The following is a 24,636-nucleotide window of genomic DNA, read 5'->3' as shown; positions in this document are numbered from 1 at the left end:
AAGAAGAGATGAGAATTTGACTCAAAAGCTGGCTGCATTAGCCCTGGTTCTTCGCGTTCCTGCATACCGGCGCTCTGGGCAGTGGCTCTGGCAGGCTGGGTGTCACCTCCAGGTCTCATCTGGGAAGAAGGTGTCCAGCCACGGTGACAGCAGCAGCAGCTACTTTAAATTTTTAAGCATCATCTCTGCTGTTTGTTTCCCTCTGACCAGTTCCCACATTGCAGCCATGTTTGTTTCTAGCAGGGTCACGTTTTAATGGAAGAGAAGGGGAGGAGGGTGTAGTGACACCAGCTTTCTGTCACAGCCTTTCACTGCAAGGTGATTCAATCTCTGCAGCCAGAGCCTTTGAAGAGCCAGCTGGGAGCAGGGACTCAAGGCTTCGTCTACAGAAGAGCATGTTGTTCTTGCAAATGTGTGAAAGATGAAGAGAGAAGATCCGGTGGATGGGCCTGCTTCCCCCTCAGGACAACATCTGGAAGTGAAGGCCTTACTGCAGGATGAATGCTCCGGCAGGGGAGCACTGGGCTCTGCAGGTTTCCGTAACACACTTGTCTCCCAGGGGAAGGTGTCCTACCTGTCTGTTCCTACTACTATTTTTCATGGAAGATTTTTTTTCTGAGAATCAAGTCATAGCCTAAACAATACCTGTAATTTTTTTGCCAATTTTTATATTGTCTCCCTTGCTTTGCTTACATGAAACATGACTCTGGATTTCACAGTTATGTGCTCATCTCTGCTTTTCCTTAGAACCAAGCTGTGGTCTGAGCTTTTGTGCGCAGCCAGGAGGTGTGGTCGGTACACATCCTGACGGGGCCGCAGTCTGGAACAGCTTCATCCTGTGAGAGAAAACAGCTCACATGTGAGGGAACTTTCTCAGCTACTGCTGTGCTAGCACAGGCAGTATAAAGAAAAATAAACGTGCACTCAAATGTCTCCATTGGTTTAATGCTACCTTTTGCAGTTAGACTGACGTTGCTTTCCTGCGTGTGGTTATACAGCCAAACCTTCAGCTTAGCGGCAGCTTGCCTTGTCTTGTTTGTGAACTGATGAGCACTGATGTGCTTGCAGTTCGGATACTGGAAGTGTGAATCCGTTCTGAGGCCACGGTGCTGGGTGGGCAGAGGTGGCCCGTGCTGCTGGGTGGTTGCGTGCTCGGTGTGCTCCTCTGGCCTGGGCTACAGCTCTGGCTAGCTCTCCGATTCCAGCTGTGCAAGCCGTGCTCAACATCCTGTGAATGACGAAGGCAGCACTTCATCTGCCATCTCTTGTGGGCCGAATCCTACCTCAGGGTTACATCTGGCTTGAGTTCATCTGCTGGGATAAATCTTCAAACCGGTTTTGAAGTTTAATCTGTTGACGTGGTGCCCCAGCTGAGCACCGTGTGCCGCTCGCTCACCCCTCCCCCGGCGGGATGGGGAGGAGAACGGAAAAACAACGGCAAAGCCTCAAGGGTTGGGATAAGGACAGGTTACTGGGACAGCAAGGGAGAGGGAAACAATCAACGACAGTGCTGATAACAGATAGTAACAATGGGTGATAACAGAGAACAATTTACTGACCAGACGCTCAGCCCATCCTGGAGCCATGCCAAACCCGCCCCCTGCCCGACTGGCCCCCTTTTATGGTGAGCATGATGTCCCATGGTATGGAATAGCCCCTGGCCAGCTTGGCTCACCTGTCCTGGCTCCTGGTGAAATTAACTCTATCCTCACCAGAACCAGGACGTCTGTGAGCCCATCTGTCTGCTTACCTTCCGTTTGTGTCTGGCAAGACAGCTTGAGGCAGGCAGGCTACGGCCATGAGAAGGCAAACTTCTTCCGTGCGTGCACAAAGAGTAAATTGTGACTCAAAACCCGGCAACCTACAGGCTAAGGAAATGGGAAGACAGTTCAGGAGGCTGCTGCAAAGCCTCAGCCCGGTCTGTCTGCAGTCCATGGGATTACCTTCCCCGCAGCAAGTATGTTAGCACTGAGGCGTTTTCTTTCCAGACTGGTTTTGTCCTCTGCCAGACGCAGCCTTCCTCAATCTCTGCTTCAGTCCTTGAGTGTAGGAGGAGGAAATCAGGTGACATTTACATCCTGGTGTGTGCAGAGGGCCATGGGCACAACTTGCATGTGCAGAAAACTTGAGGAAAGAAGAAGCATACTCTTTCCTCAGAGAGTTTTTTTCTGGATGGAAGAATATTTTAGATTTAATTTCTCCCTGGTGGTCTCTCTCAAGTTCAGAGTGATTTCTCTGAACTTGTTTATCATTGTTCAGATAAACTCACTTCACTTTATGCAAATAATTGCCATGTCCTGTGTCCAGAATGGGGGGGGAAAAACCCAACCCTGTTGTGGATGAAGTCTGTGCTGGGCAGCTGGTGCTCCCCCTCCCCTGCCACGTTTGGTGGGGAGCTCCACCACGCTCCTGTGGCACAACTCCAGGGCTGCATCTTTTCCGGGGCAGTGGCTCCATCAGCTCCTAGGGTGTGTGTGTGGATAGTTTGGCTGAAAGCTTGTGGGGGGTTTGATCCTCAGAGGAAGGAGGTTGGGGAAGAGCATCCCTGAGGTGGTGAGGGTGCCACCCTCCTTTCTCCCCTCATTGTGAAGGTGAGTAGATGACAAGGCCACTGGACAGGATGTGTCAGGGAACTATTAGTTGCTCTGCTCTCAGAGGTCTCGGTAATGGGATGCTGGCAGATACACACGTACGGGAGCCATCCTCACATACACTGGGTAGAAGGACCGGCATTCAGGGTCCCAGATGGAGGTGGACAATAAAGACCTCCTATCCTGAGGAGCTATAGTTATGGTGACTGGCTGTCATCAGCCTTGTCAGCCGTCTCACCCAAGCACGGATCAAGTCACAGCTTTTTCCACACTCAAGTCTACCTACAGCTCCCAGGTGAATTCTTGAAGCTTGTAGGAGATTTCACTGGATGGCTACACAGCAGGTAAAAGACAACTTACTTCCTAAAACTTCTCCGACTCTGGTCTGTTTTCTTAGCTGTTCTTTGGGAATGAGTTCTGCTTGTTTACTGGGCTACTGAAAAGGCAGAGCTCTGCAAAAAAAAAAGCAGTATCCATTGCAGTGCTGTCAGAAAGAAAAGGTATCTACAAAGAAAGGATGCACGTGAAAAAAACAGATTTGAGTGAAATCAAGAGTCTGAGTAAGTGTGCAAGCTGGTTCTGTTGTTTCAGGTTCATTGGTTTTGTTTTTTAAGATCTTGGGTTGAGTAATTTAAAAAATATGGCTTTAAGGCTTTTACCACCAGAACCTTTCAGCTAGCACCTTGTTGCATGGCCATGTAAGAAACCTCCTGAACTCATGAAAGTCACTAAGCTCAGAAGTGGTGATATCTCTGCATGTACTAAAGAGTAATTTGTCATGATTAGCTGAAAAAATTACCCTCTTCAGTCCTCTCAGCAACTGTGGTTTTGCCTCACTTAAAAAATAATAGTAATAGGAGGTATGTAGAGACAGCCAGCAGGCCAGCAAGGCTCTCTTACTTCTTTTGGACTGGTGCAAAATATGGTGTGTAGCATTCGTCTTTGTTAGATGAATAATGTAGTAATTTGATTAATACGCATGACCTTCTGCTGTTTTATTAATGAGGATTAATAGCATTAGCTCAAAACCTGTGCTCAGCTACCCTGCCTTACGCTGCGTGTATTGGACAGCAGGGTAGTACGAGAATCAGAGAGATGGTTGTGAGCCGTTCTGTCCTGGCTGGCTCTATGCACAGCACTGAGCGCACATCATTTCATGGCACGGAGAAAGCCTGCTAGACTGTGGCATGCTTTGAGACCCCTCCTTGCACCCCCAAACTTCTTTCTCCCACCTTTTCCCTGGTTCAGTGACTGTTCTGGTGTGGGGACAGCTCCCGCAGTGCCCTGCCTGCTCATGTTGCAGCGTGGTCTGACAGCAACGTGGCTTTCCTTCTGGTATGCTGTGTCACTGGAGGCCACCCAAAAGGATGGCAATACACTGGCCCTGCCCTCTTGATGGGGGAGCCGCGACTGAACTCCTCGAAGCATGTCCCCGTGCCTGCCAGGGACTCTGGGGACCTCGGCGCAAGAAAAGTTGGGGCCGAAAGAATGAAATCCAAATTGAAGGGAAATCTAAACCAGTGTGGAGATTAACACAAGACAGGGTCTGGAGTGCTGTGGTTGCCTGTGGTGCTGGAGTCAGCAGGTCTCCCATGTTTTTCCTGCTCTCCACAGGCACATTCTGCTCACCCCAGTAAGTCTTTGAGAGCTGCTGAAAACTAACACAAGCTCTAGGAGATCTGGCTGCTGACGCTTGACAGGCTGCAGAGAAACTGTGTTCCTACCAGAGCTTAGCAGCATTAGTAGGTCTAAAATTGATTATTCCTGCCAAAAAATAAAGTGTTATTCAAAACCGGATTTTTTTCAGGAGGGTTGGAGAGCCCTTGCTCCAGAGGGCCCACCCAACTTCCCCCAAGCTATGCAAGGACATCTGCTTTCTACTCTGGCTACTTCTGGGCCACTGGGGTATCATAGAATCATAGAATGCTTTGTGTTGGAAGGGACCCTAAAGACCATCTAGTTCCAACCCCCCTGCCATGGGCCGGGACACCCTCCACGAGACCAGGTGGAGCCTGGAACCCAAAGCCCCATCCAACCTGGCCTTGAACACTTCCAGGGATGGGGCATCCACAACCTCTCTGGGCAACCTGTTCCAGTGCCTCACCACCCTCACAGGGAAGAATTTCTTCCTTATGTCCAACCTAAATCTACCCTCTTTCAGTTTAAAACCATTACCCCTTGTCCTATCAAAGCGCCCTGGCCAGCGTGCTGGGAACTCTTGCCTCCAAGCTTGCGTAGCTTTGCAGAAGGTTGGCTCCCACCTCTGCAGGCTGCCTGGTAGCTCCTGAGCCCTCAGACAGAGCGCAATGGCCAACTTCACTGAAGGCTGCTGTAGGAAAGACAACTGGAGTGTGTGTGTGTGTGCACCAGCGGTGTAATCTAGTGTCTGCCTCACGGCATCCCTCCTGCCATGCTCCAAGGATGCGTTTTGTTTAGTCTCTGCGGGTGCCATAAGACAATTTGCCATGTAAGCTGGAGAGCCTTTTTCAAAACAACATCTGATGCCTTTTCTGAGGGCTACATTGAGTACAGATGTATTTATTTCTGTTTCAGATACCAGGAATACAAAGACGTTAAAATGCAGCATCTTAAATGTGTCCTGCTGTTTCCTCTTGCATTTACACAGTCTATGTGAAGATTTCATCTGATGTCTTTTATGCTTCAGCTGAAGATAGAAATAAGGTATTTCTCTACTTCTGATAATAAGTAGCTACTTATAATACATTAAGATGCAGGTAAAATAAAGGCAGAAACCCTAAAATACCAGGCTTCCCTGTCAGGGAGCACTGAAAATACACGGTTTTCTTGGCAGAGATGACTTTCTGTTTCACTTTGCAATCAGCTAATGGTAAAATATAGTGGGGGTTTTTTTCTAGGTTACCTAGAAGAAATAAATGGGAAGGCTAGGGCTGATAATTCTGAAAACTGATCGCAAACAGCTGCTCTGCAATAGCGTGCAAGTCCCTCCCCAGATGGATGATCACTGGCCACAGCAAGGCAGCACCGGGGACGTGCCGCCTCCTTTCACCGGAGGATCCATGCCAAGCAGCCCCAGGTACCACATCGACGCTGGCATCCCAGTCTGAAGAGACTACAAATTCTGTGCTCCCTGTTGGCTCCCAGGAGCCTCGTTTGCCTAAGTGATGGGATTTGAACTCTGGGATGACGCTGCCTACGTACTGGATGGTGGCCTCACTCCCCTTTTCATCTTACATCCCATGCTGGGGACCACATTCAAAGAGACAGTACCAGATTCAGACCTGGAGGCTTACACAGCGCAAGGAGTAAATCTGGCCTGTTTTAAGTTGCAGGAACATGAATTTTATGCAACAACCCCTTAAGTGAGATCTGAATTTAATTATATTGCTGCATTTTTCTTCTGCTAAGACAAAACAAGATCTTCCTTCAAAGCACCATACCTCAACACATCTAGCATGGCACTTCAATTCTAATATGTCTTCATTTGTAAATACCATTTAGAAATGCGCTTCTAAATATTGATTCGCAAGATGAATTGGTCCCTTTTCCAACGGCACCGATCAGAAATCAGCAGCTGGTGAGGATCTTCACGCTCTCACTCAGAATTGGTCAGGAGGGCTTTCTCCTCTGTACTTCCCAAGCAGCCACACTGCCTCTCACGTTCCGCATCCCTTCGCCTCCCACCTCTCCTGCGTCATCTCGCTGTGCGAGGGGTTATTTTGTCAACAGCAGTTTTGCTCCAGGTGGGCTTCCAGGAACGTGCTTGAAGTTCTTGTGGTGCAGGGTTGGGTTCAGCGGCAGTACTCCCGCTCAATGCTTGCCATGAGCTCCTCCTCTGAGTAATCGTACAATACTGCGGACTGTCCCGACGGCTTCTTGCTGTTCCTTTGTAGGCACCTGCTGGGGAAGGGAATGAGTTATTGTGTTATGAGAGAGAATCAAGCCCTGAAGACACAAGGTGACCCTTACTTCATTTTTTTTTTGTGAATGGAAAGATCGAGCTGCATGTGGCTTGCTGAGACACAGATACTCTGTCACGTCTAGTTCCCATACCCCACAGGCAGATCTCTTGCTGACATTTGCTATCATTTGGCAGCTATTTTAGTCTGCAAGTTCATTACAGTACAGCCCTTACGATGCTCCAGCTCAAACTTCCAGAACCTTTTGGTGAGTTAGGTTCAAGGCCCAGCTAAAGGACCGCATAACCTTTACGCTAGTTACTCGTTTTAAGGTTTTATGCAGAAAGAGATTTTTTTGTTTGTATCTGTAAGGGATTTGAGTTTCAACCAAAATATTAACACAGCTACCTCAAACTGCTTTTATGGCTTTTTTTTATTTGCACATCAGCACAGCTGTCCCACGAGTGGTAACTGATGTAAGATTCAAAGGGAACTGGTATGGGTTTTATCAGTATTATCAGAGGTGGTTTATGTTGGGTACAAGGGAAATCTGTCCCTACCTGCGTGAAGGGGAACAGTGAAAAGTCTTCTGCAAGCTTTGACCATGGTAGCTCAAACTACCCAATAAATTTTCTTGATCTTGCCTTCCAGGACTCAAGAGAAGAGACAGCAGCTGACAAGTGAGTGCTTCTCCTTCATGTTGAAGAGAACTGGGAGGTGACCAAGCCGGGCCATCAAGCTAGTTATCGCTGGAAGATGGGGCATGTGGCTCCGTGAAATGGAGGTCATGGTGAGGTGCAGAGCTAAGTGGAGACTTGAGCTGGTACATCCAAACTGTAAAGTGCTCTGCCATGCCACATCAACCGAGGTTGGTGGGCTTACTTTGTGGCCATCCTCTGGTGGAGAACAAATAAGCAAGAAAGAAATGGTTTTGTATGGCAGTTCGTTGGTTGCCAAAGAGGAGAGATTTTCATATCCAGTAGCATGGCTCCAAATCAGTTCCAGATTCTTTATGTAGCATCTATTGACTCACCATTTCTCTAAGGATGACAGCTATCTCACCCTTTGTCTTGCAGCTGGGATGAATTTGGTCATTAGCATCTTTTAGTGAAAAAAAAAAACCCATGAGGACCTGTTTATTATAGATGAAATCATAGGAGCTGCCCCAACGCAGGTAAGTAAATGTAGAATCAGAATGGAAGAAAAGAGCCCTAAAATGCTTTTCTAAGGAAACTCTCATATAGGGGAAGGTTTCATAAGCCCCCAGCTGCCTTTGACAGCCGAGAACTGCTCTCCTTGGGCGAGGGAGCATCTGCCACACTGCTGAAACAGGCAGCTGCCAGTCTCCTGCCGCTGTCACTGCGGAGCAAATGGCACCAATGCAACCGCACCTCTGTTCTTATCTATCCAGGTCAGAAAGGCTTCTGCCCACTCCAGCTGCTCTGACCTAGCTGTGTTATCACCTATTTCTGCACCTCAGAAGTAGTTTGGTGTTTTTCCTGGAGCCACCTGATGACCAGCTAGCACGGCAGCTGGCTCACGTGGGTGTCCTACGCCTATTTACGCTGCCCCATGCCCTTGATGGCAACTTCTACTGGCAGAAAGATGTCAGCAAGTAGGATTTAGCAAGTAGGCTCTTCTGTTTATTCCTTTTACGCATTTTCCTTCTGATGGACTGCAAGCGATCCGGTTTCTACTGGAGTAAATGAGACCTGGGAAGAAAGCTAAAAGTCCAAGAGCTCGAATCAAACACCAGCAGTTAGAAAGCAAGAACTGGGAAAAGGAAATGTGGAAATCTGACTTAAACACACGATTTATTGATTTAAACTCTGCACTGTGACAATCCTTAAACTAATTTTATATGACGTGATGAATAAGAGGCAGAATTCTTGGCAGCTTGCTTGCCGGCCCACAGAAGAGTCATTGTTTCTCTTGGCGGTTACATAATTTCCCACTGTTAATTATTCCTGATGCTTTGGCTTGCATGGTGACCTCCAAGCATGGGAGAAAATCTCCAGGTAAAATTGGAACTCATTGAAACATAGATGCACTTTTAAAAAAGACAAAAGCAAACCCCACCTACCGTGCACATCCCAGAATTGAGAGGAATAGAGAGGACTGTGCTTATTTCCAGAGCAAAGGAAAAGCAGGTTGCTGCTCATGTTCTTTCGCTCTGTTGTGGTAAAGTTCTGTATAATTTAACATGGGAAAGCAGAAATAAATTAAAAAATTAGAGGTTCTATCTGGATAAAAGGAGAAGCTTCTGCACCCTGAGGACAGCAAGCAGAGGAACAAACTGTGGTTGCACAGGCTCCATCCTTGGAGGCTTTCAAGAACTGACGGGACAAAGCCCTGAGAAGTCTGGCCCGATCTGTCTTGGAGCAGGAGATGGGACCAGACACCTCCGGGGATGCTCCCAACCTGAACCTTGATCTCAAAGGTGCAGCTCCACTGCCAGCTGTTTCTGCTGGTCCTGGAATCAAGCGAGAGGCTGTGGCAGGGAAATTCGGAGTGCAGGACGTGGGCAGGACAGGAGCTGGTGGACCACAAGCCAGCTCCGGCAGGAGAGGAGGCCCCTTGCTGCTTTCGACAACACACAGCCAGGGGAAAATGTTTCAAACCCCCAAATGTTCCGGTGGAAGAGAGAAACCTGGAAAGGAGCAACACTGAGAGCAAAAGAGCTAGCTGAAGAGTGTATGAGAGGGGAATTTGCAGCATGGCAGGACAGCAAAGAAAAATGGCCAGTGCAACTCCATCAACGGTACTGTGCAGGCTTCCGGGTATCTCATTACTAAAAAGTTATTAACAGCTTGGAGGGAGTTTAGAAAGCAGCAATAAAAGTGATTTAAGGGGCTAGAGCAAAGCAATTTAGGAAAGAGAAAAGCAAGAAATGTGCTCCAATTCAGCTAAAGACTTCTCAGTGTTTAAAGATTATTAAGGGAAAGAGGAATTTATTTTTTTAAAATGGGAAGACAATGAACTACGCGATGAGGAGAAGGAAATGCAAAGGCCATAATCAGACCAAAAGTGAGGAAAAGCACCTTTGGGCAAGATCCCCGTGGTGGGGATGGCTGCCAGTGCCACGTCCCTGGTGCAGGCAGCTGCTTGGTGTGGGGGAGAGCTGCCTGCGGGCTCTGGTGACTACATCGCTGATGGGTGGCCAGGGCGACAAGCTCTGAGGTAGAAACCCGAGTGGAGTGGCTGTAAATTAGGTTGGGGTGAATCTAGGTCACTGGTTTTTACTGTTTTGCTGAGAATGGGAAAGTCCAGGGTTAATCATTAAAACGCCTTCTGCAGGATCTTGCAGCAGAAAAATAGGTCAAAACAACGCCCCGGTAATTCTGCCAGTGACACGAGCCTTGGCAGCGATTGTATGATCATTACAGCGTTCCCGTGCTGTGTCATCCCACCCGTGGACTACCAGATGCTAGAGAGCGGTTCACAAAAGAATTGCGGGAGGGGAAGAGAGGTAACCCAGCTTGATCAGGAATACATCCAGCCGTGTTCCCATGAGCATCAAAGGTATTCATTAGGGCCTGCTGTAGATGCTTCCTTGGTGTCACACAGGAATATTTGCAGGACAGGAGGTGCACACCTACAGCACCTATCTCGCATGACTGCTCTCCTGGCAGATAGTCTTAAGTCTCTATATCTAGGTGTTTGGGGTTTTTTTCTCCCTGCTCGACATCTATTTTCTTCTTTAATTGGCTTTATGGGAATTTCTTTAGTCAGCAACTCTGTCAAGACGAGGCTGCATTTTGCTGCTTGTAACATGAATGTTTATCTAAAATAATTCTAGCCACAGAAATGTGAGGGATGAGACACCTACGCACATTAACCGCTGTTTCTGGGGCTTGATTTGATTTCTTCAAAATGCAGTTTTGCTGGGTGCTGGACCATTTCCAGAAAAATGTTTGCATGCGGCTCTTGCCAGCAGAAATTGCAACCCTGTTTATCACAGGCGGTACCGGCACTTCACATGTGAGCTGCGCTATGGGACTCTGATGTGGGTATAAAGCAAAAGTTATCTAAGTGAAAATAAGTTTCTGCTCTGTCATCCCAGATCAGAAACCAGTTTCTGCCATCTCAAGTCTTCCCTTTGCAAGGGAGGGAGGGAGGGAAGGAGTGAGGAAGCCCTGGCCGGGGGTAAGGGGCCAGCCAGAGCCCGGGGAGCCCGGTGGGAGACTGCGGCAGGGCTGGGTGTGCACCCCCAGAGGAGACTGCTCAGTTGCCATCATAGCCCAAAGCCCATCGAGGATGCTGGAGAGCCCAGGAGGGCCCACAGTCCCTGTGAGAGCGCTTGCATGAGCCTTGCTGTCAGGAAAGCTGAGGGCAGACATGTTTGTCAAGTGCTCCGGAAACCAGCAGCCTCGCCAGGCGAGCTCCCTGCCAGCTGGGAGGGAGAGGAGGGAGGAGGACGGCGGCTGGCGCCCGGGCTCTCGTGTCACATCACCAGCGCTGCTTGGCGTTAGTAGGTCACACAGCCCGACGGCCAGGATCTGCAGCGTGATCCACTCTTGAGTGCTGCAGAGCGGAGGGGCGGGATGACAGTCAGAGAGCTTGGTGTTTAAGAGTTGTTTTTTTAGTGTAAGGAGATGATATTTTAAGATTTTTCAAGCCTTTTCATTTCATATGGGTTTCTTTAACACATGCATCAAACTGTTCCCATCAGTCTTGGCGCAGGCAGTCGGAGGCACCGTCTGCCCAGCAGCTTTTGCTTGCAGAAGGAAGATTTCAGATTTCCTTTGACCCCCCCAGCGCAGTAGGTGCCCACCTTTCCCCTGTCTCCGAGGGACACTCCACTCATGTCTCTGGCTGGTGTAGCATGGGAGTGTCTCATGCATTTTCTCTTATGATTCCTGGAGGGCAAAGAGATTTTATCCTCCTCTTCTACATGCTGCAGAGCCTGCAGATGACCTAAGGGTGAACCAGGGCCTGAGCTACTCGTTGAGGCAATGCTCCCCAGCTTCTCACAAGCTCCTTCAAGGTGCCTGTGTGACATGCGGACATCCTAAATTCTGCATTGCTCGTTACCAGGAATGAACCTCTGTACTGTACTTGAGCTGGAGCCTGGATCTTTTCAGGCAGCACAGCTCCTGGATTTTAATGGCAAGCAGGTAGAGGACATAATACTTAGGGCTGAAAATGATTTGACACCGTTCCCAGCTCTTGCACAGCGGGAGGCATGCAGGAATAGCTTTCCCCTTATGCTCCCTTCCTTCTGCTGCTTTTCCTCCCTGAAGATATAACAAAAGCACAGGGTACTCACTGATGGTCAGCGGTCATGTTCTCTGGGCCTGGTGGGCTTCTGGTTGACGAGTCCTGGGGAAGAACAAAAGCCATGTATTTCAGTTATGACATTTTAAAGTCAAGGGAGGTGATTCTGCCCCTCTGCTCTCGTAAGACCCCACCTGGAGTACTGTGTCCAGCTCTGGGGCCTCCCAACATAAGAAGGACATGGAGCTGTTGAAGCAAGTCCAGAGGAGGCCATGAAGCTGATCAGAGGGCTGGAGCACCTCTGCTATGAAGACAGGCTGAGAGAGTTGGGGTTGTTCAGCCTCAAGAAGCGAAGGCTCTGGGGAGATCTTATAGCAGCCTTCCACTATATAAAGGGGGCTTATGAGAAAGATGGAGAGAGGCTTTTAATCAGGGCCTGTAGTGACCAGGACAAGGGGCATCGGTTTTAAACTGAAAGAGTGGACATAAGGAAGAAGATTTTTATGATAAGGGTGGTGAGGCACTGGAACAGGTTGCCCAGAGAGGTTGTGGATGCCCCATCCCTGGAAGTGTTCAAGGCCAGGTTGGATGGGGCTTTGGGCAACCTGGTCTCGTGAAGGGTGTCCCTGCCCATGGCAGGGGGGTTGGAACTAGATGGTCTTCAGAGGTTCCTTCCAACTCAAACCATTTTTCATTTCTATGAAGCCTATCTCTGTCTATAGTGGGCCATGACTATTCCTGGTTTAAACTCCCAAACAAGCTCTGTGTAGACCATACAGGTACAAGAGACTCCCCTTTACTAACCACTGCTCTGCTAGCTCTTTTCAGTGTTGAGGGCACCGTGGTGGCTGCAGGCTACACAACTGAAATCACTGAATGTTAACTCATTAAACCTCCCAGTTTTCCCACGAATACACACTGCCCTGCTGGGTGACAGGTAGCAGTACGAAAATACCTGCTAAGGAAGGAAGTTATGGCAATACAGACTCAATTCTTTTCACCTGACAAAGCTGTATCCCTGAAATGATCCATCTGCAGTAAAGCATCCACCTTCCCTATGCTGGAAGTTCACAAGTTTCCAATGGGACACCAGGGGAGCAACCAAAGCCAAAACTAATGGTATTTAAAATGGGAAGATGATGGGACTCTGTGTCTGTCTGAGCCCCCATTTGGACCAGTAATAAGATGAACCCCCCTCCAGCCAGATGCTATTGAGAAGAATATAACTTTCATCTTTTTCTGCTTCTTCACCATACTCTCATGGGGAAAGGGAGGGGGACAGGGATAAAGACTGTAGCTTTGAACAAAAGTAGACCGATATTGGCTCGCCATTATTTTTTCTGAGCTGCTTTCAGTCCTAAAGCTGCTGGGCCATCTTTGTACAAGTTACCCTGAGTCTCATGATGGCACTAACAGATGTTAAACAGGTAGCACACAGAACCGAAGTGAGGACTTGGCTTCCAGAAAATAGAAATGAAAAGTTATCCCATCAGCATGGAAAAGAGGAAAAGATTTTTCTGTACAAGAAAAAAGGGAAGTGAGGGTACACCAGGGAGCAGAGTGGAGAAGCTTGCAGTTCAGAGCCATCACCTATATATTTGCTGTGTGGTGTTTCTGCAGGGCTGGATGGGATCCAGCGATTCTTCAGTAAGATCATGTATCTGCTCTTGAAATAGCTCAAACCTGTGCTGCCTTGAGGTCCAGCAGTGCTCAGGGCTGGTGCTGATAAGCGTGGGAGCTATGGAGGGGAGACACCCCTCTCTAGGCAGCACCAGTACAGGGATGATGGCTTTATGCACAGTTTTGCACTGATTTAAATCAGTCGGTATTGGTCAGGCTTGTATATGACATCTGCTGGATGGAAATGTCCATCTGGGTGTCTGCCATTACTGAGTGGCACCTACTGTTAATTTGAGAGGAAATGTTTTCATTATGCTTGTTCCTTAGCTGCTTCACATGCAGATGACAGGAGTTGAGGTTTAAACATGGTGGTCTGAGACACTGCTAGGCAGAATGGTGCTCAGCACCAAACTGGTCAGCTCTTCCCTGCTTCTTAGGCGGGCTTTGTGCTGCCACGGTCACCTTGGGGTCCTGTGCTTGAGCAGGTGAGGGGGGGCTGCAGCAAAGACACCTCTCTTGCAGCACTGGGTCAATACCTCTTCCAGGTGAGCCCTAAGTAGCTTCCATTTCTGGAGCTGGGAAAGGTGTCTGCTACCCACAGCCTTTCATGTCCTACCTGGTTAAAATTACAAACAAAATCTCTGTGTAACACCTGTAACATCTTTGATACCTTTCCAAGGGCAGTCGGCCTCCTTTCAGAAGAGTCCTTTGTCAACACTTTGTTTCCTCTGGAAGAGCCTGAACTGTTCTAGAAACAGCTCCTGGGTCTGAGTGGAGACAAGGCTATGTGAGAAAACTGATGGTGAGGGAAGAGAGTTCCTGCCTGGTTATTGAGCATCGTTTCTTGGCAATCTCCCACAAGTGACAAGAGCAAGTGGCAGTGCCAGGAGGACAGCATGCTGAGCTCTGATGGCTGATTCTGCAATGCAGCGTGGCCTTCATCCTCACCATCACCATCACCTACTGGGTTATTGCTGTCACCCCAATTTCATTCCACCAGGCAAAGAACATCATTCATCCTCAGCACCAAGGGGAATACAGTTCTCCAGGAGTGCCTTGATGCTGCTCTTCCCACAGTGAGAATCCACCTTCCAGCACTTCTGGGCAAAGGATGGGTTTGGATCATTTTAGAGAGGGGGTTGAATTGTACAGTAGGTTGCCTTTTTTTTCTTCCCTTGTGGCTGACTCCTCCACATTACGAGCTGTACGTGTTGTGTGGGTGGAAGACAGAATTAATTAGTCATCAGGATGGAGCAGCTCTGGTTATCAAAATCTGCTTCTCTGTGCAAAATCAGCTCCCACCTTCTCCAACGGATCTGTCAGCAACAACACTTATTTCCCAAGAGAATTCAACATTGGCACAGATAAATCTCTACTGACATTTAATCCGGTGCATGAGGAAAAAATGGTGGTGAGTGAAAACAAAAGGTACCTCCGGCCTCCGGCTTTCCACCACTGTCAGAGCCTCCCGTGCTTCGGGAGCTGCTCCTAATTCATCCGGGTGAACGACGCGTGGCTCCGCGATGCCCGAGTGACACCACGCGCTGGGCAGGATGCGGAGCAGGGGCTGTCGCAGGCAGTGAGACATAATAAAAACTGACCCCACCCAGCCCGCTCGGGATTGCTGTAATGTATATGTTGCAAGTTCAGCAGATAATTAGTGTTAGCCCTTTATGTGGGTAGAGATGATGCGTACATCATGACACTTTAATATTATGGGTTCCTATCCTGCAGCTAAATGGGTAATTGCTGGCCCGGTTGGCCTGTGCCCTGTTAAGAGATAAATGAAGTCAGCTTCTCCTTTCTGCAGCTTGCAGTCATCTTTTTATTACTCATCCAGACCGCAGTGTGTCTCCTTGTTTTTCACCCTGTTCCCAGCGTAGGCATCCCGTGCTGCGCTCTGTTGTGCCACAAAGCCCCACATCGCCCCACATCGCCACCTCCTCCAAGTTGAAAGGCTCGCATGTTAAGCTCACCCAGCATGTACTCAGGTTTAATTTAACTTAACAAGATGTGAGGTGGAGTGGTTTGACAGCCATCCTTTATGTTAGGGCAGGGGCTCCTGGGAGCAAGGCAGAGCAGAGAGCTGGAAGCAGGAGCTATTTCTCTTTTACCACGTGCACAAACCAGCGCTCCTGAGGTGCAGCTTTCCACTCCCCCCCAACCCGGTGTGAGCTGTGGCTGGTGTTCCTCACCCATCCTGCCAGCCCTTACCCCCCTTGCTCCTTCCCTTCTCCCTCTGTCAGCTCTAGCAGCCGCGGGTGAGCTGGGCGAGAACAGCCTCCCCTGGGACCCACAGGGTGATCTGGAGCCGTGCACCTTCGGGGCTCTGCACTGTCCTCGAGCTGTGTTGAAACTGGTCAGTTATAGTCTCAACTATAGTCTCAACCTCATTCTCTCCAAAACTTGGCAGCCAAATTCAAGCTGCCCCTTGGGGATGGTCCCTGTGCTGGCCCCTGAACCATGCCCAAGCATTGTTTGGGAGACTGCCAGTTGGCCCAGGCCAAAACTATGCCAGGGACCATCCTAGCAGCTCAGCAGGGCAGACCATCACGGTTCAATGCCAGGCAGCTGCTGTGGTAGAGTTTACCAGTACAGATACAGCCCTGAGATATAATAGAGATACAGACCCTCAGTGGTCCCATCGTGTACGAGGGAGCCTAGAGAGTGACTGAGCCACCTAAAACATTTACGTGGGAGCGGTGCGGTCCCCTGCCAGCGCTGCTCTGCTGGGCTGTGGTTTCATAGCGTGGCTCTTCTGCAGGATGTAAGCCAGTGCCTCCTTCCCTGCCTCTGCTGCTCCCAAATCCCTCCACCTGTGAACTGGGCCAGGAGACCAGTCTGAGCTGAAATTAAAAATCCCCCCCTTGGAAAGGAGGAAGATGATGTCAGCTGGAGCACATCACAGATGCAGTTTGCAGCACAGCTGCGGGTGGCTGAGCTGGTACAGCAGAAGGGCAGCACCCTCCAGAGATGCCGGCAAAGGATGTGGGTGGCTAAGCCAGTCACCACTGCCGAAAACAGCCTCTCAAGAACCCGCAGCTGGAGTTATTGCTGGCAAAAAAAAATAAACCTACCTTACCTAACGTGTCAGTAGGTACCAAACGGGACGTATAGCCCCAGCTGCATCCCAGACAAAGCACACCCAGCCTTGCTCCGGTCTGCAGCAACATCCTCTGGCCAGCGAAGGAATTAGGAACAGGCGGTAGACGGGAAGTGGGCAGGGATGCGGGGAGTTCCCACGCTTCTCCTCTCCTGCCAACTAAAACACCAGCTCCCAGCTATTCCGTGCATGCCCTGTGCTTAGTTTGTAGATCAGGAATGGTTTCAGGGCAAAAGCGAGCCGGGCTCTGCTGAATAATATTGGGCGAAAAAATACGTAGTCAGCAGTTTTCTGAGTCCAGCTGCAACACAGCTGTGGTGGGAGGGTGACACTGGCGGAGGGTACAGCACAGCTCACTGCTCGATGGGCTTTGGCGAAGTTTCAGGTGCTTTTAAAAAGATAAGGAAAGTAAAGTGAAAGAGAGGAAGACCTTTTGCTCAGCAACTGCCAGATCCCTACCTGGAAATTAACTGCAGAATCTGGAATAATCTGACTTTGGACTTTTCACTTAGCTGCTTCCCTTAGCTGTTTGGAGTTCAAGAAGTCCCAGATGTTCAGCTGGAAAAGACCTTTTCTGAAGTCACCTGGCCAGTGGGGCATGGCTCCCTACATGACTGTAGGAAAATATCTTGACTCGAGGGCATTTTTGATGATTAATACAACCAGGAAGAAAATGCTGAAATAAATTGCTAACAGTACTGAATTAGAAAGATCAAATGTCTGTTGGGGGAAGCACATTTTAACAAGAGCATAAAAATAAACCTATCTGAATTCCTGTAAGAAATTAATAGGGTATGACATTAAATGTCCCCACAGGACCCCTATGTGTTTGCAGCTGGGACCAGCCAGCCACGAGATGACGCTGCACCACACTAATCTGCAAAAATAACATTTATCTGGCTGAAAAAAAAAACCAGACAAAGCTTTGAAGACTTGGAGGATTTTGAAAATACATGATAGTCCCTCTAGAAGACAGTTAATACATCCTCTACCTGTGTTATTCCCACGCTACGGCTGGCATGATCGGCTCAGTGTAACCATACCCCATCTCCAGGCAGGAGGAGTGACGGCGCCATGGAAAAAGCTGTTAAAAGCAAGACCCTAACATGTCTGTGTGATTTTTCCATTTTAGGGAAATGCCTGAGGCCGCGGCCTCTCCCCTGGTTTCCACCGAGAGCTGCCACCCTGCTCTTCTTCTGTTGAGCAAAGAAATGAGGAAAAAGCATGTAGAGCTAAACAGAACTGCGGACAAACCTGAAAATGGAGGTTTGATGCTGATAAGGAGGTATTGGGGTCTGCTCCAAACTAGGTTCATGTTCCCCATCAGGATTTGTTTCCCAGCCCATTGTTGGGATGTGCTTTCACCCTTCTCACTCCCAAGCACTATCTGAATGCAGTTAAGGTGACTCAAACCTTTAAATACAGCTGCATCCCTCTCCACCAGCCCTTGCCACCTGCCCTGACCACCCATCGGTGCTGCCAGCTTGCTGCTGGATGACAAGTGCATCGAGGTTCAGGTGGGAAAGCACAATGTTGATGCACATCACGCCCAGGAGAAATCCAACTATGACAGCAGAGAGCTGAGTCCTGCTTGCAGGCAACTGCTCTCTTCTGGCTGGTGGCAGACCTCTGCTTTCCTCTCACCAGCCAGAATCTGCTCCTCCACAGGCTATTTCTCATCAGACTTTTCTACTGTAATATTTCCTCATTGCCTTTCCTCCTCCTCCTCCCTCATCTTTCCCCCATTAGCTCTGCTCACTCAACACATCCTGAAATTTCTTTGTTCGTCATCCAGTTTGCACAGCTGAACAGGGCAAAGCAAGCAAGTTCCCACCATGAGACAGGAATTATAAATGACTGGCTGAGAAACTGGCAAGATAGAGAGAAATTGCCCTCAAAATTTCTAGCAAGGAACTGGTGATGCAACAAAGCTGGTATCCCTTTCCAGAAACCACCTCCACTGGCCTCATGGGAAGGGTGGAACTGCAGTTTGCATAACGACCTAAAAGACTAAATTGCATCCAGTAAACAAGCAAAACTTGGTGCTGCAGTTTCCTCCCTCCTTCTCTCAGGCTAGTGACTTCTTAGGCCTCGAGGAGTCAGAACGGTAAGCCCATGACTGCTGTCTCAGCAGGACCATGGCCACCTCAGGTTCAGGTAAAGAAAGTGCTACCAAGAAAAGCTCCAGGTTTGCCCCTGAAAATATCTAAGACTTCTCTTGTGTCTTCTGTAGCTTTGATAAACACTGGTAATTCTTTGCTGTCTTTCAAACAACCTGCTTGGGTGCAACCAGAGATGTGAACTTCCTTCCCAAACAAGAGGCGGCAGCAGCAGCCGGACAAGGAGACACACAAGATGCTTGGCCTCACCGTCACCTCGTGGGTGGCATAGCTGTGTGCTGCACCCACTCGGCCACACGGGGTGACTGAAGTCCCACATGCCTGCTTCAGGCTGAATTTTGAGAGCCCTCACAGACATGTCTGTGCTGCAAGGCTTGACGATGTTCCCACCCTGGGTTTGCACTGAATGTGACCACGACCCGGGGCAGCCAAGGTGATGCTATGGGTTCCTCACCATCACTTCTACCAGAGGAGAAGGTCTGCAGCAGGGAGCTAGGCATGGTGACCCCCCATGCCATCCCAGAGGCCACATCTTACATTCTTCATCCTTTCTGGTTTGCCCCATGTCATTAGTTCACTACTATCTACTGCTGTGGTATATCGTCTCTCTACTGATGTTTGTAAGAAAGACAGGGGCAGCTCCATTGCCTTTCTGGTATGTAATTACCCAGAATATACATCATTTCAGAATAGAGATAAAATACCATTTTATGCACAGGGACATTCATGACCAATATAATTACTATTTTTAAAGATCCACCCATGATATTTACATGTGGAAACAGAGGGAAAATGGACACCAGCAGCCTCTGTTCCCATAGGTAAGGATAAATGAGGGAAGCCAGGAGGACTGCTCATAAATGAGAGTCACTCAGGGGAGAAGGGGGTGTTAGATGAGCGCACGTTCATACCGCAGGAGGCTTTGGAGTTAAAAGGGCCAGGAAAAAATATGACAATACAGGATCTCTGGGGTTTTTTTCCATTTCTAAATCTTACTGTCTTTGAGGCTTTTCTTTAAAACTTGTCTAAAAAAAAGGGTTCTCATACCGAACCCTGCCAAGTTTCCTAATGGCAAAATTATTTTATATTAAAGTTATCCTTATCCTATAGACATACAGTTTGGCAATGGAAACGATACACTTCCAAAGAGCAAAACTGAGGCATGCAAGGCAGAAAGTTCCTGGGTCCTAAATATTTGTTTCTACTTTTAAATTAGTTTGACATCTTTTGCGCGTCTGCACGGAGCAGCGTTTATCCAACAAACAGCACGCAACTTCCAAAGCTGAGCTGAGATGAAAGAAGCCGGTGATTTTTGGCCTCATCGCCAGATGATATAGATGCTGCTGTTATTTTTGGATAGGAAGGAAAAAAAAAAAAAAGATAAATGTCAACTCCCTCAGAGGCAAATCCACTATTTGTTAAACAGAAAGCGACTGAAACGCTTCTTTAGGAAGAGCCAGACTGCAATTGCGGCGGATTGGCAAACATTAAACGGCAGCTTTACGTTCAGATTTTAAAACTTCTGTTTACAAGCCCAACCCAGAGAAAAGCGTGAGCCGTACTTTATCAGTCGAGCTATTTCCATAGGGCAGGAAAAGAAACTTTCAGTAGCACAGGGAAAGTGAAGGGGACGGCCCTTTTCGGGACGGTATCCCCCTTGCACCAGAGAGAGAAAAAGCCAAGAGCGGCAGCAAATGCGACCGAGCCTGGTTTGCCAGCACGGAGAGGAAGAGCTTGATGCCGTTTCTGTTTTGAGGAAGCCAAGGCTCAGCAGTGAGCGGCGGCTACGGGGGGGTCCCCCGTCCAGCAGGGACCCCCCGCAGGGGATGGGGGGGGGAGGGTGTCCCGGGTCGCCGCCGGGAGGGGCCGCCCGGTCGCGGGGTCCCGGCGGGGGCCGGGGCGGGCACTTACCGCCTGCTCGGGCGGGGGCCCGGCGCCGCCGCCTCCCGCCGCCTCCTCCCCGCAGCGCCCGGCGTCCCGGGGCGGAGGGATGCCGCCGGCGGCCGGGGCTCGGCAGCCGAGGGCGGGCGCCGCCGCCGCCTCCTCGCACTCGGCCAGCACCGTCTCCAGCAGCTCCCGGTTCGCCGCCGCTCTGCCCGCGGGCACCGCTGCGCCCGCCGCCGCCCCCGCCGCCGCGCCCCGCCGCCGGCTGCTCCCGCTGCCCATGGCCGCCGCCGGTCCCGGAGCCAAGGGGCTGTGCCGGCGGGGGGGCGGCGGGAAGCGCTCCTGGGCCCCGCCGCCTCTCCCGGCCGGGGCGGATGCGGGCGCGGTTCTTGGCCGCTCCCCGGAGCCTGGGTCTCCCAAACTTTTTTTTTTTTTTTGGGGGGGGGAGAATCCCCCCCAGCAGTACCCCAAAGGCCAAGGGAGGGAACCGGTGATGCAGGGAGGGGTGCAGGGACGTTTCTAACCACAGTTTTTGAGCTCAGAGAGTGGGCAGGCTGCCTCGCTCCTCCGATTCTTCCGAAACCTCCCGAGCCTCCCGTTCCTTACATACATCTCCCGGGGCTGGTGGGGGGGGGGGAACACTGTCACCTTCAGGGACCATGCAGCAGGAACAGCAATCCTGGGCTAAATTCAAGCACACCTCGCTCAGACGGGTCTTGCGGACCTTTGGAGAATAACACAGCCCGGAGGATGTCATTTGGGGAAGGTTTTGGGCACTGAGTGGCAGTTCTGGCAGTGTTCCTTGGACAGGGAAATTTTCCACCCTTGGACTAACCAGTGAAAGGAGTGGAGTTTCAGGGAAGCCTCTGTGCAAAGGAGAGGACAGCTGGGCACCTCCTCAGCCTGTCCCCATGGCTGGAGTCACCCCCTGCTTCCTGGCAAACCCCCTAACCATCCTCAACTGCTTCCTTCTGTCTTCGCTTCTGAGCATGAAATATTTGCACGATTGTTAGACACTCTGGAAGGTATCGCTCAAATTAAAGAGTACCTGTGAAAGGCCAGGCTGTCATTTCCCCCCTGGGGATGAAAGCAGGAGGGTACAGTGGCTGCTTGATTTCCAGCCCCTACCTGCAGCATGTGAGTGAGTGGGAGGGAGAGCAGCTCCTGCGGGGCTGCCGCTCCCCTTCTTCCAAACCAGACGCTGATAAAAGCAGGAGGGGCAGAGGTGTGACTCCTCTCACTGCTCCTCATCATGGATTGCAACGATTGTGTCTACAAGTCATTCATCCTGCTGGTTCTTCCTAAACCACCACGTTAAAGCCCAAGAGTTTGTTAACGGAGGGGCTGGAGGAGGGAAGGCAATGAGCGGTCAGATCGTTGCCAGAAGGATGTTCTGTGGGAAGAGGAGATCAGCTGGGAGTCTGGGGGTGCAGTGTCACACACAGGGCCTGGCTCCGGGGAAGGGGAGGAGGCAGGGAACATGCTTTGGATCTGAGGCAGGTCTTGGAGAAAGGAAGAGTGATGGGGCTGGATCCTGAGGAGGAGATGGGGGAGCTGAATGTGGAATTAAATAGCCCCAAATAAAACACGCAACATATGGAATGGCTGAAGGACTCAAGGTGAGGAACTGCCATCATTCTGCTCTGACCTGGCATAGCATGCTTTATGAAGACCTTCCTCTTGGCAGGTAGACCGAGGCACACTCAGTGGCCACGTGGTCATATTTACTGAGTGTAATAATGAGTAACCATATTTTACTGGTTAAAAGCAGTTCCGTCTCTCCCTGTGCACCACGTGGCTCCAGGCACTGGCACATCTCACGTGCATGAACGCAATGGGCTGTTCCAGCTGGAGGAGAGAAGAGGGATGGGAGAGGACTTTTGATCTTGGCCCTTCTAACTACACTGAGGGAGTTCAGTTCCAAGCTTTAACTCAAGCTGCTTCCTTAAATTAACCCAACCTATGTTGTTTCATTCCCAGAAAGAACATTCCTGTACTTGTATTGCTTTTTGGATAAGATTTCAGCGTCTCTGAAAGCAGAGGAGGCAGCTGGGGCTTTGGGCTGGGCAGGAGCAGAGGTGTCGTCAGCCCCCATGGGCTCAGTGCTCACTGGGACACGGGGCTCTGCTGCCTTTTCCTGACCTGTCTTCTTGGTTTGCGAGAGGCGGCGTTTCCGAGCTCTCCCCAGCATGAGGGGTGCTTGGGCTCCTGGGCTGAGGTTCACCGTGTGTGGCACATCTCCCCCCAAGGGAAAAGGCTCTGCAGGCATCAGGGACAAAGGCATTCCCAACAAGAAGTGAACAAATTCCTCCTCCTCCTCCATCCCTGAAGGCTGTCTCTGAAGGACTGGAGCTTCCTGGAAAGTTTCCTGGCTGCCCCCATGGAAACAGTTCATTCCAGGGCAGTCCCTCAGATTCACTTGGAAGCGACACCGGCTCCATAAACCAGCTGTCAAAACAAGCCAAACGCCTCACGGTTTGAAGCAGCTTGCTACTGGAGCCAGGGAAGTGTACGAGCAGCGGTGACCCCAAATGCAGCAGCAGCGGTTTAGCAGTGACACTGAAGGAGTCTGAGGCCGTTCAGAGATATTTCCCTGCTGCAAAGACTTTAGGATTGCTGAGAATTAAGGAGAAGATTTTCCAAAAGCTAAAGCACATGACTTCTCCAGAAAATCAATGAAAATCGGCTATCAAATTCCTCTTTATGACGGACTGGTGGCTTTTAACACCATTTCCCAGCAGGGCTAGCGGATAATATCTTGGCTGATCTTCAAGACCAAGGGCTGGTGTGTAGTGCAAGTGCCAAGTATGGCATGTGGATCAATTTTGGATGGCACCCAGCCACGCCGGCAAGGAGCCAGGAGCCTTTGCATCCGAAGTGCAGCATTGAGAGAACCAACAGCGCCGGCTCCCGGCTTCTCCCGAGTCCTGTGGGAGCCCAGGAACTCTTCTGGAGGACAATGTTGGAGTTGCATGGTAGGTGGCCTCTTCTGACGTCTGCTGTGCTGGCACCCTCAGCCTCTGATCTGGGAAAGAAAAGGAATACACTGTATGGGAAAGGTTGCTTCCCTCTGTCAGACAGCGCTCTTCAAACCTGGCTATCATTTCTTCTAATAAAAGAATTAATTATGGACACATATATTTATATTCATGCATACACACACATCTATGCTTATACATATTAACACCCAAGTCTTGACAAAACCATCACGTTTATTTCTTAATACCTTTGAGGAACATGGGATTATTTTAAGATTGCTGTTATCCATTGAAGCCACTAGCACTGCTTTGTCCTGCTGCGTTATTTGACCGGACTTCCAAGCCCAATGGCCAAAGTGGAGTTGAGACATGCAATTGCCTGGACAAAACATGACTTTATTTCCAGATCGCTCATTCCCCTGAGTATGAGAATAAACCAGACCGACTCTGCTTCATCGCATGTCTCATTCCACCCCCAGACTACAGGCAGGGCTGTTAGCTGTCACTCTTCTCTCTCCTGACAGTCCTTCATCTGTAAAGGGACAGGGCGTGTCAAAAATTGCAGCCAGCTGCAGCCAAGTTGCTTGTTCCCTCCCTTGTCCCCAGCCCCTGGTCGCTGTGGGATGGTCTCACAGACCTTATCCCATACCTCAGCTCAACCCCATAGGCCCAGGCTTTCCCTCTATTGAAGCCAACGTCTTGTTGTTCCTCTGCGATCCAGAGCCTGAAGTTCTTGCCTCGTCAGGTCTTTGTCTCTGGCTCCAACCCCTGAAGCAAGTCCCTGGCCACGGGACAGATCTTCATTGCTTTAGCCGGTGCAAGGACCAGCACAGCCCACCCCTCGCACTCGGCAGCATGAGTGCGAGGAGGGGGTGGGGAGGATGGAAGACAGATACCAACACACCCTCTGCCCCACAGACAGGTTCCCCTGGCAGGAGCAACACCCCGAGAGGGCCCCAGCACCAGCATTTGGGAGGGGGTCTTGTGGCTGGGCTGTATTGCTGTTTGCCCCGGCATGGCATGGCGAGCAGCTGCGGCACTACCAGTAGTTGTTATGGGAGCACCAGAGAGCAAACGTACGAGAAGTTTCCTTGCTGGGCAAAATAACAGGCTGCCTCCGATATAACAACCAAAACAGAACCTGTGGAGCTCTGTTTTTTCAGGTTTTTGTTCCCACTAGAAATTTTCCAGGCTATTTGCAGTTAGTTCATTGAAGGAGCTGATGTTGTAACAATAAATAACACA

At 50.0% G+C, this 24,636-nt stretch overlaps 1 protein-coding gene across 2 annotated transcripts; it reads right to left on the bottom strand.

Moving 5' to 3' along the window:
- Positions 1 to 1,454: 1,454 nt before the first annotated feature.
- Positions 1,455 to 20,829, bottom strand: CYS1 (cystin 1). 2 transcript variants are annotated; one of them, XM_075750635.1, is made up of 3 exons: positions 20,441 to 20,829; positions 11,739 to 11,791; positions 1,455 to 6,470 (listed from the first exon to the last, which is right to left on the bottom strand). In XM_075750635.1, the coding sequence occupies exons 1-3, from the start codon at positions 20,693 to 20,695 to the stop codon at positions 6,362 to 6,364; spliced, it is 417 nt and encodes a 138-aa protein (XP_075606750.1). In that variant the 5' UTR covers positions 20,696 to 20,829; the 3' UTR covers positions 1,455 to 6,361. The 2 variants fall into 2 exon arrangements, with proteins under 2 accessions (XP_075606750.1, XP_075606751.1); XM_075750636.1 differs by having other exon boundaries at positions 5,110 to 6,467; positions 20,441 to 20,827.
- Between the last annotated feature and the right edge of the window lie 3,807 nt (positions 20,830 to 24,636).

The sequence above is a fragment of the Balearica regulorum genome, chromosome 3 (genome assembly GCF_011004875.1).
Source record: "Balearica regulorum gibbericeps isolate bBalReg1 chromosome 3, bBalReg1.pri, whole genome shotgun sequence".
Taxonomy (NCBI): Eukaryota; Metazoa; Chordata; class Aves; order Gruiformes; family Gruidae; genus Balearica; species Balearica regulorum.
This window is presented reverse-complemented; position numbering and strand designations above follow the sequence as displayed.

Bases quoted from the DNA above. Each gene is read 5' to 3' on its own strand.
- CYS1 (XM_075750635.1), bottom strand. From the start codon at position 20,695: ATGGGCAGCGGGAGCAGCCGGCGGCGGGGCGCGGCGGCGGGGGCGGCG. The intron at 11,792-20,440 runs GTAAGTGCCCGC...GTTCTTCCCCAG, and splicing joins GGCCCCCGCCCGAGCAGGCG to GACTCGTCAACCAGAAGCCC. The intron at 6,471-11,738 runs GTGAGTACCCTG...TCCCTTCCCCAG, and splicing joins AACATGACCGCTGACCATCA to CAGGTGCCTACAAAGGAACA.